This window comes from Amblyomma maculatum, chromosome 4 (genome assembly GCF_055883805.1).
Source record: "Amblyomma maculatum isolate TAMU_Amacu chromosome 4, ASM5588380v1, whole genome shotgun sequence".
NCBI lineage: Eukaryota > Metazoa > Arthropoda > Arachnida > Ixodida > Ixodidae > Amblyomma > Amblyomma maculatum.
In genome coordinates, this window is record NC_139347.1 from 162,070,978 (window position 1) to 162,084,164 (window position 13,187).

A 13,187-nucleotide genomic window follows, 5' to 3' on the forward strand; every position below is an offset into this window, starting at 1 on the left:
GATGTGGGATGTTCATATGTCCCAACGAGGTACCAGTACCTACGACGTATATGCTTTAAACTGGTTAGGATAAAACAGCGCTTGGACGACGCGACAAGAAAGCAAGACAGACTCATGCTATCAACGTGTTCGAACATGTACTGCACTTACATTTACCCGCCTGCCGTTCAGCTTGTCATCAGTGGTTCGGTAAAGACCAGCCTGGTGACACAACTTGGCACTCCACCCCCCACATTTGCAAGTGCCTGCTTGCACTTGCACTTTGATCGGCTCATGTATGCGTGGCAGATTATGAAGACGACAGACTAAGTGATTGAACTGTACTGGGAACATATTGCACAAAACAGGACCGCGTCTGTTTCAACACAGTGTTTGTCATTAAAATAGGCTCATAAATATTACATACATATTCACGGAGCCAACTTAGCATAAATTCTTTACAACATAAACAAATGTGTTGATTTTGGGGGGTTTATCAATTAGCCCCAGCCACTGTCCCATTTGCCCCACGAGGGGGGGGGGGGTGTTATGGGTGTTATGCGGAATCGTTGAGTACCAAATTGCCTTATGCTCCTCTGGATTCCTTTTGAAGTGGTCTTTCGATATTTGGCATGCACCCTGCGAGGGCGATGGAACGTAATTCCTCGAGCGTTTTTTTCTCTTTGTCATTTGTTTGCATACAAAATAATGGCCGTGATTTACAACATTGTGTCGCAGTTGGCTCCACTCTCCCAAAATACTAGGCGCCTGCAGCCATGAAACTCTGAACATGTGTACTCATTAATAAAAATATCGCCGAGAGCAAGACCTCCTGTACCCTGTAAATATTAGAAATTCGCAGAAAAAACCTGCAAGACTCGCTCTCTCTCAATCCAGCAGGAATGACCATAGATGCGCCACCTAGTGCGTACAACTTTCCCTACTCTTCATCCTTAGTTACAGCTGCACTCACAGCCATTGCCACCTCTATGAAGTGAGTAGGATTAAGGCATTATTACCGGCACTTACTCGACTACGAACGTACTTCTTTTGCTGAAGCCAACTGGGAGGTAGAGTACTCTCTGTAGCTAGCACGGCAGACGTGGCTGCAGCCTGCGCTGCTCATAAGATATGGTCCATTTGTGTTTATACTTTTAAGTTCAAAGATATGTTTTGCAACGTCGTCAGTGTAATGAAAACCGGCAAGCGCATCACTCACGCTGAGATCCTTGGGGTAGCGCCCGATGATCACATAATCACCATTCCACACGCCCTCGTCAGGTACCGGGCGCAAAGCACTAAGTGTCCATACCGGCAAGCTATATCCGGCCACTTTCATATACAGATTCAGGTCGAGATAGCTTTCTGCAGGATAAAAAAAAAATCAAGGGAAATAGAACCAGTAATGAAAATGACAAACCATTATGCGTTCGCTGAATGACAGTGAGAAAAGAATGACGCAGGCATGACTTTCGCAATAAACCTCAACATGCGCAGTTTTGAAACATATTTAAGCAAGCTACTAAACCAGTTGATAAAAGGTTCGCAAAATTTCAATGCAAAAGCAGGCTAAGGCAGCAACGTTCCACAGTGACGTGAGGACCGATTTGAGGACATGTTTTGAAGTTTGCCGAGATGCTGTACCAGTCTTAGATCTTCTAAGGGTGGGGTTCATTTATAATACTAAGTGAGGAGGGAGGGGACAGGAGTGCGGAAATATTTTTCAAACTCCACCACACTGTACTACGAACCGGATATGGTCAGGTGTTCTCGACCTGGATTGATGGTAACACTAAAGTCGCGTCTAATAGCTTGCTTCTCTTTTTCAGAGTCAAGGTCCCTGCTTTTCTACGTTATGTGTTTTGGGGTAGGCGAAGCGCTAATGTAGATAAAGGTAGAGGCGGAAAACCTCCTTTACGAGCACCTTGCCTTGTTGTCTACAAGATGGGCTCAGCAATACACATTTTTGATATTGCCAATGGTTCTGTGACTATTTTTGATAACATCAGTCATAAATAGTAGCCAACAAATCTAAAGGTATACTTTCATTGATAATACCATTGAAGTTCTAGGCATTTGCTTGATCAACTGGTGGGGATTCTGTCTAAATCATTGCCATAATTTATTAACAGAATGGCACTATGATTTCATTCGCTTTTGCATCACAGTAACTTGTAAAATAGAAATAAAAAGGAAGAGAAAGTTTTGAGTTAGTCATGGCATGATTTAAACTTGAGTTGTAGAGAGCAAAAATAATGAGACTGGGAGTGAGCAGCAATAGAAGGGAGCTACAGGAAGAGACGACAAGGCAGAAGCCTTAGATGTGCTGTGATAGCACTCGATTTCTCAGGCATTTTGATTGTTTGTTTTTGTCATTCTTGTGTCATTCGTGACTTCATCACCCTATATGCCCATGGCTGATGTAGCGATCGAAACTTTTTGGGTTCACCAAGGGTTCATCTTTTATTTTGACTCCTACGTATAATGCTCTGTGGTCAGTGCTTTGTTGTACCGTGACATTTCAAACGTCGTGTCTATATCGAGTAAATCAGGTAGTCTAAGTAGTCTCTGTGGGTGGTGGACGATTTGCCTTTAGAATACATTAAGTTACAATATTTATCTCTGCTGCACAGGGGAGACAGGGATGCCCGCTGCGATGGTAGATTCACAGAAATAGCATAACTTTGAAAGCAGTTGCCCCTTATCGCATAGCAGCCTTGCGATTATCTGCAAGAGTTGAAGACGAGGGTCCATGTTCGCAAATACTATTAACCAGCCACACCAGAATGCTCAACATCACACGATATTACCAAGCCGCACTGGATTCGCATAAAAATAGCCTTCTTGATGATTGAGGGAGGCGGACGATGATTCACACACTCGATGTCTGGAATTGTGCAGGCGTCTTACACACATTTAAATATCTATAAGACGTGCGCATGGCATGTTTCCTTAAAAACACATCCACATAAATGGCATACGGCACACAACAGCCAGGTGAGGCGCGCAGCAACTGCCTGGTGAGGAACAAATGGGATTAAACACTATACGTTCCGATTACACATAAGCGCATACAACTGTTCTCTCGCGTGTGCGCGCACTGCCCCGCTGCCACAATAAATTCGTAAGATTGCCCCGTGATTGCAACCAGCGATGAGTAGACGGCGAGAACCTCGCGACGCAGTTCCTCTTGGAGAGGGATAGCAAATATAGGGCGTAACGTCCTTCTGTTATAAGGGCATTACATGAGTAAAGGACTTAATACTATTAGTGAGTATGAAGAACGGAGTGGATTTTTTATGGCATTGCTGTACTTTTTTAGTACGGAGCTTAAGTCAGCGGCGAGGCTTGTGCAGCAGTCCACAGAGAAGAGTAAAATTTACGCCCCGATATTTCCGTGATTACCAACCATACTTCATGAGCATTCATATCACTCCCTTCGTGAAAATCTGCCGTTCGTTTATTTATATTTCTATGATAGACTGAAAGACCCATAGGGAGGTATTACCAAACGAGTGTGCATGGGAGACATTTGAAGCACACACAGTAAACCCAAACAACAAATCCATAACATAGAACTATTCGTCTGATTTTCTTCTTGCGATTTCTGGGGATGGTTGAGGCACTACCTCATGTACTGCACATCTTACAGCGCAGAAAGGTGTGTCTTTCTTGCTTCCTAAAAAACGTGCAGGAGCGCTACACGGCTCTCTTAAAGACGTACATTGCTGACCTCAGCTCTAACAAATCATTTAGTAAGGATGGTTGCCATCAATTAAAATCACTACAATGACTCTTAACGGAAATCTTAGTGACGAAAACACCGGTTTCCTATTGTGGGTGATTGCGAAAGTGGCGATACACATCTCCCAGATTTCCACTCCGTATCCTTGTCCAGGATATCAACTATTATCCGAGTCCTACAACCATGGAGGAACTGCCGGTACATTCCGCCAAGGTAATCTCACCAGCAGGTTGAAACAACCTCAACACCCCTGCTTCGTCACGTTGTAAGCCTTAGCAGCGTTACTCCCACCAAAGAAAGCAATAAACGCTCACCATTTCGGAGGATGTTGTACCAAAACGATATTGAGCACATTGCGTTGGTGTTTCTGATCGTCGGCGAATCAATTCCAGCGCTGGAGGGTCTTCCACGTGTCGTAGCGTTGGAATATAAAAGTAGGTAGTGACCTGCAAATGAATGAGAAGAGATTTCTCGAAGCAGCTTCTAGGAAAAACTTTGTATTTCTGCTCAAGCCTATTAACTACAAAATAGTTACAAAAGGGGGCTAAGAGATATCATGTTTATCATATCGCACACGAAGCTGACTTGACATTGAGCTGTCTATTATTGAGAAAATACTACGCAAAAACAAAGAAAACGAAAGAATATGTGCCCGATAAAGCGTCAAAATATTTAGGGAGACACTTAAGCTTGGTGTAAAGTTAGAAGGTAATAGCACTCTGTGGGCTACTGAGGAGACTTTGCACTGAGAAATGGTATAAAGAGACGAATTTTTGTAGCGAAAGCTTCATGCCAAAGAAAATGCTAAAGCCAAGTAGGAGCGTTCCAACCTTAAGCGGGTTCCGTACGGTGAAAACAATACTGCTACTGCGCGTGTTAAGGTTGTGGTGCATATCAGATCAAGTGGGCGGCCACTACATGCCATCGCTAACAGGTAAGTCAACGAACAAATTGTAAGAAACACGAACATGCACTTTTGCTTGTAGCCTAATTATTAATGCAGTATTTATGTTCCCTATATTCACACACATACTTGTTAGCATGCACTCAAGATGCCCCTTTAATTGAAAGTAAACAAGACATACAATAAAAATCAGCTTCGGCCTAGAACGAAGAAAAGCACATTTTGGTTCTAGGCGACAACATGCCTTGCTGGCGCCGTAAGGGTCGTTGGTTCGGATTGGGACTGAAATCTATCAAAATATTTATTTGCATATAACCATATGCACTGCAATGTTATGTATGGCAATTTATATTTGAAACGAGTCCCTTTTTCAGATTTTTTGCGTTTGAGACAAAGGCGCGTTAAGGGGATTTCTTTATAGAACATCGCTGCAGCATTTTTCGCTGAAAGAGAACATTAAATCCAAAGACTTAATATATTGGTTATTTCAGATTACGAGAGCAGCAATGAACATTGCAAAGAGCTGCTTCATTGATGGACATACCTAAAAATGTGAAAGGCAAAGCGAAGCGCCTCAAAGATGTCCGCACGACTCCAAAAAAAAAGTGTTTTCTAGTACATTTTGTTTATGTAAGAGAGATATTTGACCAGTGAAAACGCAGCAAGAGTAGCAAAAAGAAGACTTTGCCGAAGACAACGAAGCTGTGAAATCGACAAAGCTGCCGAAGCTCGAGCTCTCGCTGAAGAACCCTGTCCTTCATAGCAGCAAAGATAAGATAAAGGTTTTAAATTTACCTATTAGGTGGCCTTATAACGCGTGTTACTATTTATTCAGTTCATGAAATGTTTCTTCTCTTTCCGTGGTGCAAATTTTAAGGCCAGAGCTCCAATACTAAAAACGCAACATTGCCCAAAATAAACATTCAAAAATTAAATCACCTATTCAGTTAATTATCAAATTCATTGCAGCAATTTGCCTCTTACATAGTGCTCGCCGCAACCCCCAGTACAGCCCGAGGGTTAAATGAATCTTCGCAAAAGTTTTAGACCTTCTAAAATAACACCGTGTAGAGTCGGTACAAGAACATTTGGCAGCGTCTGAATCATAAGCACAGGCCCTTGTCAAGAAACACTGTTGTAAAGATCGACTTTGCCAGTACGGCTTCGAAAATCTCCGAAAGTATGGAAAATATTGCCAAACTGATGACAGTGACAGTGCTGCCACATCATCGAGTAGTGCAGTCAATCGACGTCAGAAGCGAAAAAATTAAAAATGACGGGCCGATAAGAGCAGACCGTTACGAATCATTTCTTTCAACGCAAAAAGCATCGCAAATAGGACAGCCGAATTCGAAACGCTCTTTTACAAACTGGACCTTCACGTTATGTTTGTGACAGAAACCTGGCTACAGTCTGATATCCCTGACGATGTAATTGTTCCCCCCGCCTATATAATTTTGCGACGCGATATGACGTAGCGCGGAGGAGGAGTCGCGATAGTACTTAAGGAAGGTATACCTGCTGTACTCCTGCCTGGGATTCCCAATCATGAAAGTCTTTTTTGTAAGATTGATTTCTGTGGCAATTACTACAATATGCTATTGTATTGGGTGTAGTATATCGACCTCCTAAAGCAGATGTCCCCTTTCTCGAAGACCTGTGCGATTATGTTTAACACTTTCGTGGCGACCGGTGAAGTTTATTTTAGGTGGCGACTTCAACTTGCCTGATTCTGATTGGTTTCGAAAGGATGCTATTGGTGCCAATTCTGGTCACTCTGAGCTCTTTTTGCATATTGCCGTCATATGTAACCTGACGTAGGGTGCTGAGAGACTAACCAGATTATGTACACTCTTTGCCAAAAATATACGGCGCAAAGGTGTCGCTTCCAAGCCCTGTAACGCGGCTCCTGGTAGCAATACTGGAATATCAATGTAAGCTAGAGCAGAATGGGGACGAGCTTTATCATCTGCAAGATTTTGAACGCCATAGTTGCAATACGAGCCCCGTTACGAGGCTTAGAGGAAAAACCCCTGGGCCATATACTTTTGAAAAAGACTGTACGTCTGTATCCCACATTCCTAACCTAGCGTTCAGTAGCTGTGCCCTTAAATGTATTTCTGTTGATTTCATGAAAGGTGTATCTGATTAATCTAGTTTTCGTGCGCCTTTTTCCTGTCAGCTTCTGCTGAATGCAAAAATCATTCCATTGTGAAAATTTTAACAGAGCTGATGGTGTGGGAATCCTTGATTTTCTACAGACTCAATTTGATAGTTTTAGGGCTGAGGAGAATGTAGATGCATTATGGTGCATGTTTAAATACCTATTCCTTGATTGATTTCCAATGTGTGTCCCTAATATTGTGAAGAAAAAAAACACAACATTCACACTAAACGTAAATTAAAGAGGATGCGGCATTCTAGTAAACGGAATTAGGCAAATGTGATAATGTTGGGCCACTTATTATGATGTAATGTCAAGCAAGCTAAGGACTCTTTTTTTTTTTTACCAATACGTTTGGTCGTTCCCTCAATGAGGCTCCAGAAAAGTTTTGGCATTACATAAATAGCTCAAGACAACGCAACATGTCACTAATAGCTAGTGGTTCACCTTTCATCGGATCAAAAAACTTTGCTTATGTATTCAATGAGTATTTTAGATCGGTGTACGTTGACAAAAACTCGAGTTTTTTTTCTACGCAAGACGGCTATTCCTGTATAATACCAGATGTTATGTCTCCCGCTATGGTATCTTTATCTTCATTTTAAAACTTGATATCAAAAAATCCAGTGAGCCTGATAATATCCCACCAGCTTTTCTTCGCCGTTATGCAGAATGGTTGTCCTGTTACCTCTTTGTTATTTTCAATGCCTGTTTGGATCAGTGCGCAGTCCCGTCAGAATGAAAAATTGCACGTGTCGCACCAATCTTTAAGGGAAACGAGCCAATTTGTGTATTTATTTATCACCCAAGTTCCTTGGTCCCAAGCAGTTGCAAAATGTTTGAACATGTGATTTGCCGAGCCTTGACAGAGTTTTTGAATCCAGCCTCTTTTTGTCTAATGAGCAACATGAATTTAGGCTTGGCTTATCTACCGTCCCGCAACTGATTACCGTTTTTCGTTATTTTTTTATCGTACTGATTAGCAATCTGCAAATGCACACTGTTTTCCTTTATTTTACCAGACTTTGATAAGGTTCTGCTCACTAAACTCATAAAAAAAAGCTTTACATTGCCGTAACCAATCCTAACATTATTGACTTTATTGAAGCCTACTAAGAAGATTGATTTCAATATGTCAGTGTTGCCCTCCAATCCACTCCGGTTTCATCTGGTGTCCCACAAGGATCTGTTATCGGACCTACGCTATATTTTATCTATGTAAATGACTTAACGAATATAGTTGATCGTGAATTTAGAGTTAAACTATTTGCAAATGAATGCGTTCTATACTGTACTATTAACTCCACAGTAGACCGGACTAAGCTTAACAGTAATCAAAAGAAGATCTCTGAATGTTGCATCCAATAGGGCGTGTTCTTAATTGTTTGGTCCTTTGTAAAAAAAAAACTATTCTGGGCTGCAAGCAGCCGTCTCGAGCAGACGCACGTTCGCATCGCTCCGACTCTGAAGCTTTTTGGCCCGGACGTTTTTGGTCTAGGCTCCCGAAAATGAATGGGCCACCCCTATCGTGTTCCCCGCCACCCGAGAACGACGGTTTCAGCGCTTCCGCGTCGAAGACTACGCCAGGAAACCATCCGGATGCATCGGATACGCCTACCGCCGAAGACGCCAACATGGCTCCACAGCAGCCCCGGCAAGACGCCGCGGCAACATCGCTATGCAGTGGCACAGATAACGCGGCCCAACCTGACGCCGTGCTCGACGCAGACGAAAACATGACGGATCACGAATCCAGCCCAGTGGTTGCGATGATACCTGTCTCCAACCCTTTCTCTGTTCTTTCCATGGAGAACAAGCCGGGAAACACCCCTGCTCAGGTAGGATCTTGCACTTTTCCGTTTTCGAAATTTGCCAAGCAACCTAGGATGGGGTTAAGCACCTCGCAGATAGCTCAAGAAAGCACTCGCTTTGTGAACACACGACACGGCTTAAAACATGGCCACTCGCAGACAGCTACAAACGCTCGCTTCGCGGACGCGCTTTATCGAGCGCAAGGCGTTGCCTCAGCGCCCATAGTCACAACAATGGGTGGAAACTATCACTTGGCTGATAATGAACATGCTGAAGATGATTGGCAGTTGGTTAGACGAAAGAACAAAGCCACAGCCGCCGATCCAATCAGTGTTAAATACACTGTGATAATTAAGCTAACCTGACCTGGACAACTAGGCACACTCCCCGCACACTGGCTGCACGAAGCTGTTGCCAATGAGCTTCGAAAAATCCATTTTCACTCTGGATTTCAAGTACGGCCACTTGAGCGAAGCAATCAGTTTGCAGTCGACACATCGCATGTACATGCCAGAGACCACATTATTGGACTGCAGTCTCTCGTCATTGCTGGAAAGGATACACCTATTCAAGCTTATGAAACCGTACGTCCCGGCCAGATCCGCGGGGTCATTTATCGCGCCAACGGGTTAACAAGCGAACAGATCATGGCAAACCTCAAGTGCTACTCGTGCAGGATAATAAACGCGAGGCCTATGGGCAAGAACGGAACAGCTCTAATCACGTTTGAGGGCTCCAGACTTCCCCGCAAAATTCATCTGTACAGCATACTCCTTCCGGTGACACCTTATCACCCGAAGTCTGTCATATGTAAGACCTGTCACAAAATCGGACACAGGGCAAATTCGTGTCCATTAGTCGACCAACGACGATGCTTGTATTGCGGTCGCCTCGCGCATGGAAACCTCGAGGTTTGTCCGACAGAACCAGTGTGCCGCAATTGCAGAGGTCCGCATGTAGCCACGGACCCAAGGTGTCCTGCTCGGCAGCAGGCCACAAGAACCTTGAGGAATGACATCTTCCGCCGTATACAAGTGTCGCGACGAAAAGAGCGCAAACAACAAGCCGAGATTCTACGTAGCAACCAAACGGCGGCGACGACGGCGCACAACAGCCCTGTCAGCATATAGCAATCAACCTCGGAGGCAACTGTGCTTGATAATCAGGATTTCCTTCCCCTACAAAGTCAGCCGTTGTCGAAGACACGAGACAATGAACGTAAAACTAAACGGCAAGACGCGCATAAATCCTCTACACAATCTGATAGCAATAGTCAAAGGAACGCCACCTCATCCCTAGCCATAGTTTCTGAGCATACCGCGACGGCACCGAAGCAAGTGCGCGTATATCGGGCTCACGCTGAATCTCTCCGTGATACGCTGCGCGGCGCACAAATGAATCTTGCGAAAGAACGTTCGCATACGCTACACTTAGATGAAAACCAGCTCACGCACATTACCGAACTGGTCACCGCCGAGGTGATCAAGCGTATGCTGCCACTCTTGGGAATGTCACAGGTTTCTTTTAATCAAAAGTCCGAAATTGGGCACACATCATCTCCAGTTCCGCGTACCTTTCAGTTTAAAAATGGCAGGCATTAGCGGGAAACCACATGACATTTTTTGCTTCGGACTCTCCTACATGGTTATTGCAATGAAATTGTCGGGGAATCCGTCGCAAACAAGCGGAACTTCAGAGGAGACTGTCCATCACGTCAACGCCTCCTATAGCTATCCTGCTTCAGGAGGCCGCCATTAATAAGCCCAATTTAATAGGGTACAGTTCTTACTGCACTCCTTCCATAGTGCACCGACGCCCCGGGCCAGGATCGCGAACAGCGGCTCCAATGGCCAATGGGCAGGCATGCGTCCTTGTTCTGTCGCGTACTGCCCATACTGAACTAGATTCTTCCGCGTGGTGCATGCAGACCCAGGAGGTAGCGGGAGTACGCCTTAGCTTAGATAGCGACCAACAAGCCTTAGTTTTTTCAGTTTATGCGAGATCATTTGGTACTACGACATATCGAGTGGATATGTCTTTTTTAGAGCACTTCTTAAGGATATATCCCCAGGATCGCGTTGTGGTTGGGGGTATATTTAACGCCATGCACACCGGCTGGGGATATTATCGCTCAGATGCTAGGGGAAGGCACCTTTGGCGGCAAATTGTCAGAGCGAAATTGACCATAGCCAACGACCTCACTCTACCCACTCGCCTTGGCCAGCACATAGGTCAACAAGACACTTCCCCAGACTTGACACTAGTGTCTCATCCTAGTGAGATCCTATGGTCCCAGGCTGATGATGTCATGGGCAGTGATCAATATCTCGTGGTGGTCTCATGGGCTCCTCGAAGGCGAAAGTCATTACAGCGACAACAAGGCCGTCGAATAGAGGAGCACGTCTCATGGAACGATTTCCGTAGGATGCTCGGTGAGGTGAACGTTCCCACAGGATTAGACGAGCTCATCACTCAGATCAGCGATGCCAAGAAGAAAGCTACAACGAAGCTTTCAGTCAAATTTGATGCCCCAAAGCCGTACTCTCACCTTTTGCGTCTGTGGAATCATAGGCTTCGTGCTCTCAGCGTATCGCCGATCAGGCCGGACATCCCATCGGAGGCGGGCTCTCGCTCGCATTAGCCAAGAAGCTGAGAAGTATACTTTGCACCTTGCTCTCCAAGACTGGCAGCTGCTGTGCCACTCACTTAATAAAACAGTTAACTTGTCGAAGGCCTGGCACATATTTCGAGCTATCCTTGGACGCAAGAAGCCGATTTCTCCTGCCCAAAGTATGGCCCTGAAATTGAACGTCTCCCCGGCAGTGTTAGCTATACAAGCAGGGAAGGTATTTTTTCCCCAACCTGAAAATGCGGATGCCTTTCCTGCGGACCCCTTATCAGGTACATAAACGAATACGACGTTCCCTTCACATCAGACGAACTGGAGGTAGCACTTTATGACTCCAATCACAATAGCGCCCCAGGACCGGATGGTATAAGCTACTCAACGCTTCTGAAACTTCCCAAGTCACACAAACTTGCCCTGCTGAAAGAGATGAACAAATACTGAGCCGACGGTGATCTTTCTCTTGCTTGGAAGAAGTCAGTGGTAATACCAATTCCAAAACCTGGCAAGCCAAATCGAACATTACAAGACCTCAGGCCGATATCGCTGACGTCCAACCTTTGTAAGGTCATGGAACGTATGGCTCTAAGAAGACTTGAATGGTACTTAGACAAGTACAACGTCCTGTCTCCTATGCAAGTAGGTTTTCGTCGAGGGCTCTGCGCCCAAGATATTCTCAGAAGGCTTCATAACGACGTTCTCGCATACCCTAGCAGCGCACAGCTCCGAGTGGTTGTTGGGGTCGACGTCAAAAAGGCGTTTGATTCCGTGCCCCACTCGACCATACTTCGCCGGCTCCAGGAAGTGGGGATAGGCGGCAGCCTCTACTGCTTCGTGAAAGCCTTTCTTGCAGAAAGAACCTTTTCGGTAATGGTTGGAGATACTCAGGGTGGTTGGCAACGCAACCAAACAGGTGTCCCCCAAGGCGCTGTCTTATCACCGGCTCTCTTCAATATAGCTATGTCAGGTCTCCCGCCAATGCTGTCGTTGATACCCGGTCCCAATTTCGCCGTGTATGCGTACGATATAACGCTGTGGACCAATTCAGGGTCCCCTGCAGAGCAAGAACAAGCCCTACAGACAGGCCTGAATGCCGTCCATGAATACATCGAGAAGTGGGGAATGAAAACCTCTCCGGAAAAAACCGAGTATGTGGTTGTCATAAACGGCCCGCGGGTACGAGCCGAGGCAGAATGCAAACTTATCTCTCCTTATTTAGGGTACTCGGTTATTTGCCGGAAACCAACAATCCGTATACTAGGCATGCTTATTGACGAGGATGGAGGAGCCAAAAGCTGGCTTCATAACACGATGCTTAGCTGTCATCAGGCTTTACACCTAATGCGCCGCGTCTCTGCGCGTGGGTGGGGAATCAAGGAGGTGGGGCTCCGTCAGATGGCATTACATCGATGGCATTACTCATAACATCGAAAATCCTGTACGCATATCCGTACATGCGACCTAACGCGACCCAACGCGTTCAGCTTGAGCGAATCAATCGCAAGGCGATTCGCCTAGTTACTGGTCTGCCACAGTACTGTCCAGTAGTGAACCTACACGCATGCAGCAATATTAATGCCCTTCAGGATCTGGCAGAGCAGCAATTGCAAGCCCAGCGAGTCCGTCTCTCCACAACGGCGGCTGGCCGACAGATCCTGCAGGCATTAGGCTACAACGTTGACAATTTAGAGCCACTTTCGTCCGCCGCCCCACCATGGGAGTTGATTGACTTAGTAGATGGTATACCATTACCAAAGAATATGAGTTCGGCTAATCCTCAAAGGCGCAAAGCTGCCGCCAAACGTCATAGGAAGATGTCACACAAGCTAGCCCAGGAAGGAGCTATCCAACTATACACAGATGCCACTCAGTTTCAACACTGCGCAGCTATAGCTTGTCACGACTATGTGTCAGATACTTCGGTAGTGCAACGGCTTTCCGAGGAACACACTGTTAC

The 13,187-nt window shown here is 45.4% G+C and overlaps 1 protein-coding gene across 1 annotated transcript in view; it reads right to left on the reverse strand.

The window, feature by feature from the left end:
* Positions 1 to 13,187, reverse strand: part of LOC146193380 (MAM and LDL-receptor class A domain-containing protein 1-like) — a 205,173-nt gene that overhangs the window by 75,112 nt on the left and 116,874 nt on the right. The window contains exons 36-37 of the mRNA XM_084600534.1: positions 4,039 to 4,170; positions 1,199 to 1,344 (exon numbers count right to left, since the gene is read on the reverse strand). Of these exons, the coding sequence (XP_084456660.1) occupies positions 1,199 to 1,344; positions 4,039 to 4,170 (278 nt within the window). The remainder of the gene's footprint in view (positions 1 to 1,198; positions 1,345 to 4,038; positions 4,171 to 13,187) is intronic.